Below are 17,120 nucleotides of genomic sequence, written 5' to 3'. Positions count from 1 at the left end.
TAAACAAGTTATCAAAATAAAGAATCAAGTTACATTTTACCATAAATGTCTTTATTTTTGTTACTGGATTTGTGTACTTTTTCATAAAAGGTATAGATCTAGCAAAACACTTGAACACGAGTCAGTCATTGAAGCTAGCAGGATTACTCGTGTGGTGAGAATTAAGCACAAATGTGAATGACAGAGATTAGGTGCTACTGCATACAGTCAATTCATTTGTGATAGGTTTCCCCACAATTCTAGAACAGTCTAAAACAGGCAAGACCACACTGTATTTTCGTGGTAAATTAGCACATTTGGACCACAAGCACTTTTGACACTCTTTGCCTGGTGTCACGGTGAACACCATGGGCTTCAGAGGAGCTAGATTCTCCTTGTTTGAGATCTGCCTCTCTGATGAAGTACAGCTGTGACAACTAGACCTGTGCTTTTCTGCAATGAAGAGAGCAGCAAATTTTCACATCTTAGCCTTACAGCAACAGCTTCTAGGAAGAAGGTAGCAACTGAATCAATATAGTTTTGATAATATTAGAGAAAATTCATTTAAGAAAATCATAAGGCATTATCCTGCAGTAGATCTGGTCATCACTGACCAGATGTAATCTCAGGTTAGGTCTTAATGCAGTCAGTAGGATCTACTGTAATGGATTAACATTTGTATAAAAGGCATACACAAGTCAAATACAAGTATTGCTAAATTAATTCCTCATACAAAGTATACGAATAATGCACTGTAAACAACTGCTTCTCATAGGTGCTTCAGTTTCCAGACTTTAATAGTTGCTTGTCATCTTTGGTTAATGCACGATCTTTTCTGTCCTCAGGAGATCCACTACAACAGCTGAACTTTTTACAGACTGAGTCCTTGCTTGATTACCTGATTCCACATACTTTGAAAAACAAATGCTTATTTCAACCAGATCAATGTGTAAACCAAAACAACCAAGTGAACTGTATTTTTTATGTTGCTAACATACAAACAGGTGCATATGTCTATATATACGTGTGCATATATATATCCACATATATGAATGCCCCCACCTCACTCTGCCCCAGGGAGCACCTAGGCCAACAGATGTATTTGGCATCTGCTGTAAGGCCATCCAACAGGAACAACAGAAGATGCCAACATCTGTGGGCTATTTAAACACACACAGACTCGTTCAACTGTGGGTTCCTAAAGTGAGAACAAGAATCGTTTTGATCATGACTGAACATGGCCCTGTAAAAAGAAGGGAAGTCCCATGACTCTCCAATAAACAGAATCAGTTGCATGGGCACAGTCCTTTCACTTTGAACGTATCTGGCTCCTCCCCACGCGGCTGCAACTGCGGTCGCAGCACTTCTGCCTCAAGCATCAGTATCTGTTTATTATGTGGCAGTGTAATCTGAAAAGCCACTGGCTAGTCTCAAAAGCTAAACCAGTTTCTGATGCAAAGGTCACTTAAATCCACTGTCTGTCCGCAGGTTTGAAAACTAGTCCAAAATATCCAGGAAGTGAATTCTACTGCAAATTGCTCTAGATATTAGTGAAAGATTCAAGGGTGATTAAGAGAGAAGTGGAAGGTGTGTATGTAATTGTCTAAGAAAACCCAGGAATTAATTGGTCATTCTACATCACATTAAAACTGTTAATAAAACATGTAAGTTAGATAGCCAGTGCATCATCTAAATTCATCTGTTTGCAAGGGCAGGACTTCCCCTGACTATATTCTGTAGTGTTTCACTTATTTATAAATGTCTCTATGAACTCCACAGGGACACTATTTCACAGGTTCAAGGCTAGAAAGCTTTTCCTGATTACACTTGGCTCTGTTCCTTTCACTTACATTATTTTTCATTTCTAGCTATTGCCTGTAACTTCTTCTGTTATCACAACTGGTAGGATGTCTTATTCTAGTTTTCTGCCACCTGTAAAGGAGAGGGATGAACAACTGTGAGGAACAGTCTACTTGTCCGCAATGTGCTATAGCAAGGATCTGGTTCTCAACAGTGACATTTCATGACATTTCATGGGTGCAATCACAGGAGAGCAACAGTCATCTTCTCATTGTGGGCTTATCTAATTTGTGGCTTGGCAGAAAAACTTATACTTCAGTCCTTAGGGCAAAGAACTGCAATTTAGGCATGCATCAAAACTGGTTTAATTCCTCAAAGTTGCTGAGCAAGTACTGTTCTCATGGACTTCATTAGGAGAGCTAGGCCGCCTATAAGTAGTTATATATGGATTCTGAAATCTATTTTAACCTTTTAATACTGGCACTTTTGACGAGTGTCCTTTACTTTCTCTACAGTTAATCAAAATATAAAACAGTTGGCAATATTCCAGACAAGAGCTCTGTATGTGTTCACTGAGTGGCCACAGTTACCTTATGGGTATTTTTAATACCCTGTGGAGTCCAGGCAGCACCCTAAACCTCTTCTGAGACTTTGGAGAGACTGCACACCTCATCTACACACCTCTCTTGCACTCATCCTGAACTCAGCCTGACCTTTGATTGATCACCAACCCCCTCTGGCCTGGAGGATACACTGTTAGGGTTGTCCTGGAGCCTTGGGCTGTTCTGGCTGTCACGCACCAGGGTTACATGGACGGATGAGACATATGGAGAGGGTCAGGTCTTTCACAACATACCAGGATCCATTGTCAGGATCCGTCCCCAGGGAGATTTTTATCCATACAGAGTAGCCTGGTATTTCTTTCCAAGGCAAGCCAGCTGGGATGCCCTAAACACATCCCTGGCAGTTTCCCAGCAGATGAGTGAGGTGACAGTAACTCAGGTACACTTGTAGCCAGTGAATCTAGTACCAGTGTTGTCTAGAGTGCTAGCAGACAATAAACCACCCTCTGCCAAGTCCTGCAGAGTCCTCAAGATGCAGGATGAAGGTACATCACCACTGAATCAATAAAACTATACTTTGGACCAGCCAGTCTCTCTTCAGCTTTCTCTAAAACATGTCAATAGAAAACAAGCCATAATCTATAATAAACAGAAAAAAATAGGACAGACTCTCTCACAAAAAATTACATGTTCACAAAATAATTACATAGTTTTCTTGTTGATCACTGAATCTATGTTTATAATTTGGTCAGATCATCCTGTAACCAGTCTGTAATCATGGCAGCCATCTCCTTGCTGGCATCCAGCACAAAGGCATGGCGGAGCCCTTTCTCACAAAGTCGAATGTCCCCATCTGGAAAATCCATTTTGATCTCATCGTAGTAGTGCTGTGGACACCAGCTGTCTCCAGTTCCATAGTAGAAGATCAGCTAGAAATCAAAGCATATCATCAAATCATTAATTTGAAAAGTTACTGATGAAGCAACCAATATCCAAACAAAGAGCACTGAATTATTTGGAAATAAGTGATGCTCCATGACTCAAGATATACAACGCGGAATAGCAAACTGGTAGTTCTTGGTTGTTTCCAAGCCTGCAATTACGATGAAGCCAATTAATTGCTCTTTGACTCATTTTCTTCATCTGTAAAACTGTGAAACACAATACAGGCTTAACTCTGAAAACAAGAGATCTGCTGATGGAATTTTGGCTGTCTTAAAAAATTGATTATGGATCAAAACTTTTCGCTGTCCATGGAGTCCACCCCTAACAAGCAAGCTGCTGTGTTTTCCCTAGCTATTAGCTGTTTTCTGTGTTAGCTTTCTAGCTATTTAATCAAATAGCAAAATTACCAGTAAACTTGATGCTATGTCTCAGTTGAAGGGGCTAACCATTATGGCTTGCTTCTGGACATAAACTAAAAGAAAGTAGGAGGTTACTCCACATTTGCGAGTAGCTTAGTCTTACTGGCATCTGTTAGGTATGATCTCAAACCACCTGCCTGGTTGGGGCCTTAGGTGGAGTAGGATCTATTTTTCTTAACGTCGGTGTTAGATTCACTTGCCCATGTTAGAATAACAGCAATTATGGTCATTCTGAGAAGCAAAACTTTTTTTGCTTGGAGAGTTTTATATTCATAGAATCTTAGAAACACAGAAACATAGAATACTTTGGGTTGGAAAGGACCTTGAAAGGTCATCTAGTCCAACCCCCTGCAATGAGCAGGGACATCTTCAACTAGATCAGGTTGCTCAGAGCCCCGTCCAACCTGACGCTGAGTGTTTCCAGGGATGGGGCATCCACAGCTTCTTTGGGCAACCTGTGCCAGTGTTTCACCACCCTCATCATAAAAAATGTCTTCCTTATATCTAGTTTGAATCTACCCTCTTTTAGTTTAAAACCATTTCCCCTTGTCCTACTGCTGCAGGCCCTGTTAGAAAGTTTGTCCCCATCTTTCTTCTAAGTCTCCTTTAAGTACTGAAAGGCTGCAGTAAGGTCTCCCTAGAGTCTTCTCCAGGCTGAACAACCCCAACTTTATTCTCTCTTTGTGAAGTGCTGCCCATATAAAGCATAGGCACCTCCTGGAAATCAATGAGCAATTTTCTTTTGTGTTGTAATGTGGAACTAAATTTCTATCAAAGTCCATTTTGTTTTGATCTTGCCCTAATAGCCTTGTTCAATGACATACATGAAGCAGGTGCTACAGGGACCACCTAAACACAAAAGTCATAAATTCCAGGCAAATACCACATTCAATGAAGTGTTTTTTCTTTCTGTTAGAAACACTGAATGTCACTCTTTCCCAAGTCATCATTTCCCCCTGTTTTCATCTCAACTTTGCATGCTGTAACTATGTTTTTCAATTTTTGTAAAGTATTTGAAGAGAGAGTGGTTGTCTGGGAGAGAGTAAAAACCTATGGATTTAAAACTACACAGGAACAAGATTAATGACAAGGATTCTTTATACTGAAATATCTGAATGCAGGTACCAGAAGGATGTTGACTGCTCAACATATCACACACATAGCTTGGTCCAATTCCATTACTCTCATTTGTTTCGTATTTCATTTCTGTACTTCAGTGAATAATTGAGCAATGCTAACATAAATTAGGGGACAAGAAGTTTTCCTTTCATCACAAAAATCTTCAATTCCATCATTTTTGTAGCCATGTGGAACATAAAGAAATGCACCCACTGGGGCAGAGGTGGGCGAAGAGCCCAGACTGCATTTCACAAAATGTTACAAGTTTTTGTCTAACTCACTTTTCCCTTGTTGAAGCATACAAAAATCTTGGACATTATTACTGGCTGCATTCAAAATACATCTCAGTTGCACAGACACCAACCCAAGTTATACTTCTATGTATATGTAAAACATAGAACATAAAGCATCCCATGTTAACAAACTTTATTGGTTTCCTTTGTCACTCACTAATTGCTGGAAACAAGGTATGTCGTTTGCTTTAGCAGAACATTTCTTTTGATCTCGCCCTCGATTCATAAATCACAGGATGTCACAATTCTTCAAAAATTCTTCAAAAAAGCCAACATAAAATGGCCAGCTGCATTAAGGCTTTCTGAAAGCCAAACATCTGACCAAATTATGTTTAACTCTGGGCTCCGTGACCAACAAATACAAAAATAAAGACCATGAAACTGAGAAGAAAAGAAATGGAACAACTCCAGTTTAATGGAGTAGTCCATGACATTTTCATAGGCTAGTCATAGAGTCTCATCACATGGTCATTTAGAAAAAGATGAAAAGTCATTTACACTTACAAAGGTGGATAAAATACTTGGCTTAGTCTGCATGAGCTGCAAAATGGGCTGTTCTCCAGGTAAGGTTGTAAACTTGAGAACTCACAGATTTGGAAATGCCTAAATAAAAGATTTATGTGCATTCTTAGCTTGCCTCCGGTATATTTGCATTGCGGTTTCATCTTTCACTGCATGATCCAAAGGATCGTTGACTCATTCAATCCACCGACAGGATGATGTTCAGCTGATGAGCTGCTATTTGATGATAGTATTTTTCGTTTAAAATTCTGTGTGTGGTCTGGAGATTTATTTACTACGTATTTCATGGTTTACAGACAGAATTTATTTTCTTATGTGCATTCCTCTGGCACACACCACTAGAGGATTTGCATGCTCGCATTTATTGATTTAGTTTTGCAACACCTTAGTGGCCATTACTATCTCCGTTTTGCAGACAGGGAGAGCAGAAATCAATGTCGAACTACATACATTAATCTGAAAGTATGTCGTGTAGTCTGAAACACCTACAGCTGGTTTTCCAGTGTGTATAGCATTACACAGTATTGACTACGCTCAAGGGATAGCACCCTGGACTTCATTTGCGGTGCTCTGAAACACTGTCTATCTGTCTGTAAAACAGATTTCAAGGTCACTCAGAAAAGTGATGACAAACTGTGACCATCCATGAAAAATGTTAATGACTTCACAAAGTTCATTCTTGGATATGAAGCTGAGGTGCCTCTACCATGAAGCTATCCATTTTTACTTCATATAGTTCCCTGTTTCTTTAGACAGGCATTTCACTGCTTCTGCCACAAATAAGGTAGGAGTGCTACACCCTGCCGTCTCCTTCATTGCACAGCTCTTTTGGTTAATGAAAGAGGAAAAAGGAAAAGCGATGTTTTAATGAAAGAAATTATGTATGCTTTTATGCATACATAAAAGGTGTCTGAATTGGGATCGGTGCTCTGTAACTTTGAAATGCTTGGTAATGCCGTATCAACTGGTTTTAGCAGAGCTTGTGTATACAGTCTGTTAGACTTCAAGGAGGTAAACCAAGAACCAGGTATTTCACATGTGACACCTAAAAATATTGGCAACAGTGTTAGCACCTACAATTCTACTGCTTTAGGCCTCTGTCCCTCAAAAGTAATGGTGTAATTGAAAGAAGCAGCACTGTCAGCTACTGGCCAAAACATGGGACACCCTCCTGCTGGGTGTCACACTGGGGGTGTCCAGTAAAGAAACTGGTGATTTAGTTTGGATCTATTGTGTGTTTTTGAAGCAAATGTCATGTTTGTCCAGATTTACCATGCCTTGGTTCACATTGTGGAGTAGTCTCAGAGTGTTTGAACTCCTTTCAACTGAAACTAAGGCAAAGATGCTCTTCAGGATCACACTTTGTGAACTCCAGTCACTAATGGACATTTGGTCCATGGGTAAGACAACTGCTGGCTAAAGTAATAACCCTCTGAGATGCCTATACTGGGAACATCAGGGCCTCACCACTTGCTATTTATCTCTACGAATTCTCTTCTATTGTGCTGCTCCTGTTTTTAAGGCAAATGTAGCTAAAGGCACCTGTTGAGAACAGAAACAATAAGATTCTTGGAAACGTAGGTTCCATTCCAAGCAGAAAAGGGCAGAATATTTACCAGCTACTGGCCTTGCTGTCCAGTCATTTTCCCCGTCTTTCAAAGTATGACTTCTGCTTTGTCTCCTTCTGGTCTCAGGACTACTCTATCACTCTTTGGCTCATTGTTTCAGCTCTATTCTCCTTACCTAGTAATTTCCAATGTCCACTACTTCTGCTTCTTATTCTTGTCCCACATTCTTGCTCTGCCAAGTCTAGATTTTAGTCTTCTGGTTTCTCCATCCCATTCTGAGTCTCAGTTTTGACCCTAGTTGCTTTCCCCCCCAAGCGATTCTCCACTTTTTTAGCAGTCTAAAAAAGTTCTTTTTTAGCAGCAGAACCTCTGTTCCCAGCCCTACTCCTCAAATATCTCTGAAACTATCAGTCATTCCTAGTGTCAGGGTTGGTTTCAGTTCAGCATAAATCCTTCTAAATACAGGTAACTGCACTGCAGTGTTTACATGTTTACCAGGCATCCAAATTCCCAGCACACAGTCAGGAAAGATAAACTCAATAAAGCCATCAGTGCTTAGAAGGCTATTCAGTTGAAACAGCAGGTGTCTACTGTAAGGTGGGTGAAGCTGCACTTCAGGCTCCACTAAGACCTCTGTTGCCTAAGTGTAGGTACCTACTGCCATCTAAGATGCTCTGGATATCCGAGGCACCTGCACATGACTGACAGGTATGACAGGCAGAATTTATAGGAGACCCACAACTTTCCGGCAAAACAGCTGGAGGCCAGATGGGGGTATCTCACAGTGCCCCAAATCAAATCAGATGTCCGTGTTTAAGGGCCAATTCCACCTTGACTTCTTCAATAGAGTTCTATTGACTCTAATGGGGTCATCCACACCTCTAATGCTTACTGCACCTGTAGATTCCTACAAGTAAACTCATAAAGCATGATCCAGGTGCCACACATGAACACTTGGTAGTGTTAGGTTAATGGTTGGACTTGATGATCTTAAGGGTCTTCTCCAACCTATGATCTCATGCAACTTAAGACTGATATGCTAGTGTATCCTGTTTGGTCTCCACTGCTGCTACAGGCAGCTTGTGTGTCTTGTGCCAGTCTTGGCTTGGGTAGATCAAATCCACCACCTCATACAGCACCACAAGCCTACCTCTGGCCAAGCAAACAGAGCCTTTGGTTTTTCCTGCTGCCTCCTCCTCCTCTCTGTTCACCCCTCACTCACTAGCTCCCTCTGTATTACCTCAGCACTGGAATGAATATCTTCCTTCTCCAAGACAAGAATTCTTACCATAAGAAAACAATGCATTTTGCCCTGATCCTTATTTGTAGACATTGTGGAACCCTTTGGATTGAAATAAAAAATAAACAGTCAAGGAAGGATAGACACTTGTGTCATATATGCAACTAATGTTTGGGTACATTATAACGAACTAATTTTATAACAGGAAGACGTGGGGAAACTTATTTGATGCTTGCAGCTATTTTATCCACTTATTTCATGTGCAGATGTTGGTGTGTGCATTCTGTGTGTCTCTGTGCATATGCCTGTAAATCTAAAACTTTAAGATACATGTTTCTTAATTACAAACTGCCAACAGTTTGTTCAGAATTGTTTTCAAAATGCTTCCCTATTAATGGTTTATGCAATAAAATCTAAAAGCAGGACTTCAATTACGGTGAAATTTTCAGTGATCCAGATGGTGGTACAAGGCCTATGAAACCTGACAGATACTTGGCTGTCATTTGTGGCATTGAATTTCTTCCTTTGAATGACAAAATGTCTGTGCTTTTTGCCTATGCCATACACAGACACAAAATATAGAGATGTTAGGATGATACCTATTTTCCTAACATACTAAGACAGGTTCATTTTAGACATATTTAAGCAAAAGTTTCCAAGACCCAAATGTTCTCATCCTCATTTTAAGATCAGGAGTTTTGCTATTGCAGCACGCAGACAGGTATAGTTAATGAACCATGTGCAACCAGAGGCACATGGGAACTTCATTAATGGTTGGGAACACTGGCATGCGCTATATGATTTGCATGGATCTGTAAAGTACGTATTTTCCTGTGGACTGTGCATAGCTGTAAAGAGATCCTGAGTCAGCACAACCACTGTACCAGCAATGGAAAACTGATGCCAACCTAAGCATTCAAAAATGGTGAGTCAGGCTCCCAAAATAATGAGACAAGCTTAAAAATAAACAGATTTACAAAACAAGAAATAGAACATTCTTTTTTTCTTCTGGGCTTAAACTTTTCAATATTTGCATTTTTTAAGCTTTCTGCCATGAGGGCGAGAGTATTATTTTTTGTTCTTTTGCAATATTGAATGCTGAGATTGAATCCAGGTATTCCCCACTCAGAAAGGAAATGGCAGCTACCACTGGAGAGAACAAGAACTTTATATATGATTCCTAATGCAATACCCTGCTTGTTATGAGTGACAAATACATTCCTCTTTCAGGATCTGATGGCGAGGGCACAGTGAAAGGGATGTGGGTTATCTTTGGCTGGCTATTTCAATACTGTGTTTGAAATAGTTGTGCAATTTCTAAGTTTCAAACGGTTGTAAAATAACAGCAATGTGTAAGCTGTTTTACCATTACATTGCTCAGAAGTATTTTCAGCCTTAGCTTCTGTAAAATAAAACACAAGTCAGAATAGGGCTCTGTCAGCCTAGTACCCTGTAATATGGTATGTGTACTCAGACACTGCACAATGATGGCAGCTGCTAAGTAAACATCAGAAGAATCTGAGATTTGTATCAACAGGATGTTTACATTTTAAAGAGTTTCTAAGAAAATAATAAAGATTTCCTGCAGTTGACTCCATTGGCACTTGTTTTAGTATGTATGACAGTTCACAGAAGTATAAATTACAAAGAGATTTCATTTATGCCTCTTCTGTAGCTGCCATAGGTCAACACTGAAAAACAAATCAAAAAAGTTAAAAAATATTAATTGACTTTCCTTTATCTCGCTGGAATTTGGTACATGTTATAACAACTTTAGGATCTTATTACATGGGCAGGCACTACTCCAGCTTATGGCAAAGAGTGAAGGACTGATCTCTGTGGATATAAACTAGCGGCACAAGTGCAATGGCAAGCAAGACTGTACCAGTGACCTTGCTGAAATCTTTGTCTCTCATACATTAACTTCTTATCAGTATTAATCCCACATGCATTCACTAGTTAAAACAGCAGCTTCTCTCTGGGTGACATCTCTCAATAGTAACCAGCTTCATTTACTCTTGGATGAAAATTAGTTTAAAAGGCATTAGCCCAGAATTAATTTCAATTTCAATCATGGTTTATAGAAAATGACTTAGCTTTTCTGGAATTATGAAAGCATCTCCACCTTATCCTGCAAAAATAATAATATAAATGACATGGGAACAGACTGGTTTGGGACACACTTTTTTTTCGGACTTGCTTCAGTTATACTTTGGCTTTACAAATCTGTTTCTGGGATGAATTCAAAGAGCTAGCATTGCCCTAGGAAGCCCTAAATGCTGTGGGATCTGGTTCTCCGAGGCACCATCTCTCTCCCCTTGTGATCCTGCTGTGGTTGAGATCAGCGTGTTTGATGGCAAGGTCTTTGGAACATGCTTCTCATCTTGCTTTACCAGAACTGCGATTTCTCAACTTTCCAAGGGCACTGTGAACCCAACCTTTTTCTGCTGGACTGTTTTGAGAAGAGGCAGTTGACAATCTGCTGTACACAACGTTATTTTTAAATACTAACCTGCAGGGGTTGTAGTAAGGTGTAATAGGTAGTTCAGGTATTTGTGGTGGTTTTAATGTAAGGAACGTGGTCAGTTTTGTTAAACCAACAGAAATAATAAACAAAACTAGCTTCTCTGCCTGGAAAGAGAGGGCAGAATTTACTTTCAGAGCAATTAAGATGCATTATTCCTCTCCCCAGTGGAAGGTATGGTGTTCCACCAAACAGGCACATGCAGGCTCCCCATTTTCATGCGTTTGTTAGTGTTAACTGCAAATATGGTAAATTGAGGAAGGGGTAGGGTTCCCCTTTAACTTTGCTGCCGTTTGTTAGCAATGCTGCTGGCTCCTCTGCATATAGATCCAAGCGATCAAGAGAGGCCATTTCTATTTCCACTTTCTCAGAGATAATGAAGGGTCAAATTCAATGCAAAGTAAAAATGTGCTTTAAAAAGGATGTACAGGGTTTATCAACAAACCAGGGTGATTAACTTATTTATATTATCTATGTTACTTTTCAAGACTTAAAAGTGATTTGAGGGTATATATTTAGATGTGCCAGGAACATGAGTAGTTTAGAAGTCAAGTGTGTATAAATACCAAAATAAAAACAAACAGACCTGAAACCACTATTTAAGCAATACTGTTACCAGGCCAGATTCTTTCAACCATATTTACTGCAAACAGTATTTCCTTCTGAATATAAGCCTGATTCTACATTCAGTGAGACTTTATCTAAGGTGAATCAGTCAGATCTTTCTTGCAACAGCAGGATCAGCATCTGGCCACAATGACATAAATTTTGTTCACTGCTGTGCAATGAGCTCTGTGGCAAAGGGAGGGAAAGTAAGCAGTAAAGGAGTAGTACAGGTCAGACAGTAACTTCTTAAGTATTCTTCAGAAAGCTGGGGAAATATTGCTGTCTTTTCTCGTTGCATGTAGCACACACCTCATACCCATCGCAAAAATCCTAGGAATTCATGTCATCACTTCTTTATTAGAATACCACACAGCATGAACGATGGTAACAGGAGCTCAGTCACTTTGTATATTGTGGTACATTGAACTTTTTGAATGCTCACTGGGATCCTTTTCCACTGAGGAGAGGAACTGCTGATCGCTGATTAGGCATTCTGGGTGCTTCAAAGAGAAGGTTGTTCTTGTGGTCAAATGACACAGGCACCAAAATCGCCAAGCACATGTGCAACTTCCCTAACTTCAACTCTGTAACTCCAGGGAGCGCAGGCCAAAAAGGATGTGAGACCAGCCAAAAAAGAGGTGTTCTTGGCTCGAGAGAGCACTTTGCACCTATTCAGAAAGAGTGTTTGGAAGTTTTTTCACAAACGTAGGCAAGCAACTCAGTCTGTGGGCAGGCAAAGTATTTGTAGTATTCTTTTAACCACTTATCTTAGATCATGCTCCTGTCGCTGGGAATAATTACTAAACCCCTGTGGATGTCTACAGAGACTCAACCAAAAACAGCAGGCAACATCGAAACAGCTGCTTCAGGGATCAAAATAATTCTTGGTTGCTCAGTCTTAAAAATTTTCTCTAGAAAAGGCAATTTTTCAAAAGAAAAACCTAGCACTTTTCTGTGGAAAGGTAATCCTTCATTTTTGCAATTTTTACTCTAAAACTCTGCATACCACTGTGTAGTTGATACTCTTGGAGAACACCTTTTCTGTGGTATTACTGGTGTGATATAAACTTGTATTATTTTTAATTCTAAATACACCATTGAAATAAGCAGGAAGTGTTAAACATATACTTCATTCATTTAATTTTTTCAAAAGTGAATTTCTTCCCCACTTAACCATCTATATAGGGGTGGCCATAAGCCACCCACAATACAGACTTCCTCAAACTAAGTGAAAAAAGGTTCATGTGTCCATAAACTTCGAGTTTATACTTCTTCCTATTTGATTAAAATTTATTTTTCTCAGACAACAGATTTTTTTTTCATTTTTGTATCTCTAATTCAGATGTTTCATGTCTTTTTCCTTATACAATTGATGTATCTGCTACACCAGACCACTGGCAAAACTAAATTCAAGGAATGTATAAACATTTTTGGGTTTAAAATACTAACCAAAAGAACATGATTTTCAGTTGTTGAAGGAGATGATTTATGGTCTTAAGAAATTATGAATGACTACAGAAAATTCACTGCCAAACTGATTCAAGACCTCCTGAAGTCTGTGGAAACTCTTCTATTGATTTAGATGGGCTTTGGAGCAGATCCTACAATTAAAAATAGAACTACTGTGTATTACACAGGGAGTAATGAACAAAATGTATCTCAACAAATACAAAATCTGAGGGGTGATTTTTTTAAACAAAATTTCCTCTATAAGGAACCTAGTTTTACCCTTAAATGCAGTACCTTCTTGATTACAATGGGTTTATAAGCTCACTTGACAGGAAAAGTCAATGAAGCTAAATCTTAAAGTAAAGCAATGAATGTGGCATGATGCAGACTTAAAAAGTTAAGTGCTGCAGAGAGCCTCTATATGGAAATATCATTGTCCATCACAGGCATGCTAGTCAATGCACAACATAACCATTTTCCCCTTCCTTTTTTAATTTTTATTCTATTTGTAATAGCTCCATGATGCTCAGTGCTGATCCATCTTTTAAGAATACAGAATTACATCCACTTCCTTTTGTGCAAGAATTACAATAAACTTCCTCTAGTATAGTAGTATCTTTGCCTCCAGTTTCTGTTAGGAAAGGGAGTTGGTGTTATTATAGTGAAAGAACGTAGCTCAGCTGGCTTAGACACAACCAGCTAATGATAATTAACTGTCAAAGCTGAGTAAATCTTCTATCAGCATCCCCTACCTTATTTGTTTGGATTTTGTGATTTATCACAACTGCCTGTGTCATTGTAATAAGATGTCTACATTCATGTACTGCTTGATCCAGATGAATAGCTTTAGAACCAATATTTTAAATGCCCTATCATACATTACTTTGTTAGAAGACAGGTCTCCATCCTCCTTATACAGTTACACTGCTATTTAACGTGCGCGACTTCTGCCTTAAGAAGATTATAAATGAAATACCTCTCAGTTATCCAAACAATATTCCAGCTCCCATTCTTTCAACATAAATCTGAGCAATTAGCATTGTTAGGCTAAGAATCTGGGGCCTGGAGATAAAATTTCTCCTGGTCCCTAACTAGTAATATTTACAGTTAAACCTGGGCATGGAAAGATCGGAATAATTTAGTGTCTCTTCTTCTTTCTTCTTCAGATCACAGAATGCAAATAAGATCCAGAAATAACTTTTCTATTCCACAGCAGTTGGCAAAGTCAGGTGTTAAGATTGGCTTTTAGCATACGATCACAGTGCCTACTAAACAGTATAAATTTTTTGAAGTGACAGCCTGCCAGTTCTATAGCAACTTGGACTATAGTTCCTGTTTTTATAAACTTCCAACCTTCATAAGTTAAGCCCATTTTTATTGTCAATACACTTCAAATTTAACATAATGCCAACTCAAAATTTTTTCCTTAATTCTTACGTTCCCAGAAATTACTAGGAAGATGAAAAAAGAGAAGCCTTTAGCTTCATTTTTAGACCTGCTTTTTCTTCAGTTTGCCAACTGCTTATAAACTTGCTTTAGCTTCTTGTTTTCTTGAGTATGTTTGCCACTTTAAAAGTATGAGGACATACATACAAAAGTATGAAGAATCAATAAAAGAAAGTTAACACAGGTTTAAAAAAGCTCCTGCCTGCCGAGGGCATGCTTACATTGACAGAGTCAACAAAAGCACAGATGAAGCAGACTAGGACACCTGCAAACTCTTACTGTTGGCTATAGGCTTTCATTCAGTACAAGAAACAAGTATTTTTGTAATGTGAAGCATCTGAGTAAACCACTTGAAGTCACTGGAGCTGTAGCTGAATGTCACCACTATTGTCCTCATCCAACAAAGCTTTTATGCTTAACTTCAAGCACATGTGCTTGCGATTAAGATTTCAAAAAGCACCTGAAGTCCCGCTCCTGTACTCTTCTCCTCTGTACCCTGACTAACACAGTAACCTGCCGTCTTACCCTCAGTTTCAGGGCACTAACAGGCCTTATCAGCCTTGCCTGGGACCCTGATCCATACTCCCTGCCTACATCTCTGTCCTTCGCCTTTAGTCTCTGCCTCTCAAGTACTGTCGTAGGAGTATGTGTCTCTGGCCCTGCCTCTGTCCCTGTGTCCTAGATTGACATCGGACCTACGTTGTACATAGCTTGTCACCTGGATGGATCCTACCTTGTAACCTGCCTTCCGTCATGGCCGTGCCTCCTGGATGGACTTTGGACCTACATTGTTGCCTTGTCTCCAGTTCTGTCCCTGGCCCTGTCTCTTTTTGCTCCTGACTGGATTCTCTGGAGGGATGCTGGACCTGGTTTATTGTTTTCCCTTGTCTGGGACAGTTGAAAGACTCTGTTACCCTGCCCTGCTCCAGTACTGTGGGACTGGACCCTGTTTGGTGAGGGCACTACTTGTGCTGGGGTCACCCTTGGGAAACAGGCAGACCCTACAGCTCACAGACTCTTAGAGGGGTCATTCTGTCAGTAAGATCAACCATTTTCCTTCAGTTTATTGGGCTTTGGATCAACCCATGGAAAGTGAGAAATGAGAATATTTTCAGTCTACAAGATCAGCCCTTCAGTTTCTTCACTGAGATTCCCCCAGAAGTGCAGGAGAATTTTGAATGAACTGCAATAAAAATGTGAAAAAACAGGAATGCCTAGTGCCCTGTAGTGTTTCTTGTTCCTGTGTGTTATTTCAGCTCCTTTAAAAAAACCTGAACTGAAACATCTGAACATAACTTTCAAAGTGCAGAGAAGGCAAATGGGATAAGTAAAAACCAGATCCATTTTCAGCCAAAAAAAGAAAGACTGATTCATGAAGTGAACTTTGTACCATATCTATTTACAAGGCACAAAGTAATCTTACAGAGATCTAGGACCTCTGTCCCAGAAAATTTCATTCTCCAAGGAAAATCTCTGCCAGTGCTAAGTGCTGGAATCATTCTTCCAGCAAAAAGACAAGGATGATACAAAAAAATAGAGAGAAGAAAGGGGACACAGTGAAATGATATGGTTGTACTGTTTATCTACTCACAGAGGCTACACCAATAGTAGCTTATTAAATGTGACAGTTTTCTGGCTCATAAGCCATCTGGGATGGCCTGACAATGGCCACGCTACTAAATTCTCTTGGCCTCCAAAACAGAGTGACCACATCAAAACTCCAGTCAGGAACAGTTCCGGACCTGTGCCAACCCCTGAACCATGCCTGGGAACTGACTGGGTGAATGCTATTGGTCCAGACTGAAACTGTACCAGCATCTCTTTCAACAATAAATCCACACAGACAAGAAAGTTCAGTGCAGGAGAAAGGTCGCAAAAACTACTTCATTTACTTGTACAGCGGTAGCTCCAGTGTCCGAGGAACACACTTGCTGTGCCTTTCCCTTACACTACAGTTGAGTGGCTGAAACAGTGGAGTCATAATAATTTTGCTGACTCCTCTCTATTGTTTTGATACCACGGAAAAATCAAGCCTGCAAAATCCCATGATATTAACTGACACCACACAGCACAGATGGTACATGTTCTGCTTGACTGGACCAGCAGCAAAGTCAGAAGATCTGGTCAATCAGCCTGCACTCACGTCCTGGCTGACCATCTGTCTGTCTGATCAGAACCCAGGTAACTACCGGCCTCACTGAGAACGACACCTCAGGCTCAGCAAACACAGACTGTTTCTCCTCCACCAAGGAAAAAATACCAGATGGGATACTACATCTGACAGTGGTGAATGCTACATCTACAAAGATGTGGTTCCATGACATTTTAATGACCAGTGATGCCTTTCATGGCTTCTCCAAAGTCAACGGCATGACACTCACGTAACAGCAAAAGCAAGCCTGCTGAAATTCTGGTTTTGCACAAATATAACATTGCCTCATGTATGTGGGCTTCCCATGAAAACTCTGAGGATTAAATAGTTACCTTCTTTAAATTTTGCTTTATGGTTGTACTGTCTCTCTCCACAACCTTCATCATTTCTTGACTTGCCATATACAAGATGTTGGCTGCAGAAAAAGAAACAAGCAATAATATAAGTACACAGCAAATCTTTTAGAAAAAACAATACATGCCCAACCCTGCAAAA

The 17,120-nt window shown here is 39.8% G+C and overlaps 1 protein-coding gene across 4 annotated transcripts in view; it reads right to left on the bottom strand.

Annotated features, from left to right (window-relative positions):
- Positions 1-29: 29 nt before the first annotated feature.
- Positions 30-17,120, bottom strand: part of LDAH (lipid droplet associated hydrolase) — a 124,434-nt gene continuing 107,343 nt past the window's right edge. For 3 of the 4 annotated variants that reach the window (XM_055810188.1, XM_055810187.1, XM_055810189.1), the window contains 2 exons: positions 16,958-17,040; positions 30-3,271 (listed from right to left, as the gene is read on the bottom strand). In XM_055810188.1, coding sequence (XP_055666163.1) covers positions 3,080-3,271; positions 16,958-17,040 — 275 coding nt within the window. In that variant the 3' untranslated portion in view covers positions 30-3,079. Of the gene's footprint in view, positions 3,272-10,118; positions 10,140-16,957; positions 17,041-17,120 lie in introns of those variants that run through there. The other variant, XM_055810191.1, reaches the window with a different exon arrangement.

The sequence above is a fragment of the Falco peregrinus genome, chromosome 7 (assembly GCF_023634155.1).
Source record: "Falco peregrinus isolate bFalPer1 chromosome 7, bFalPer1.pri, whole genome shotgun sequence".
Taxonomy (NCBI): Eukaryota; Metazoa; Chordata; class Aves; order Falconiformes; family Falconidae; genus Falco; species Falco peregrinus.
This window is presented reverse-complemented; position numbering and strand designations above follow the sequence as displayed.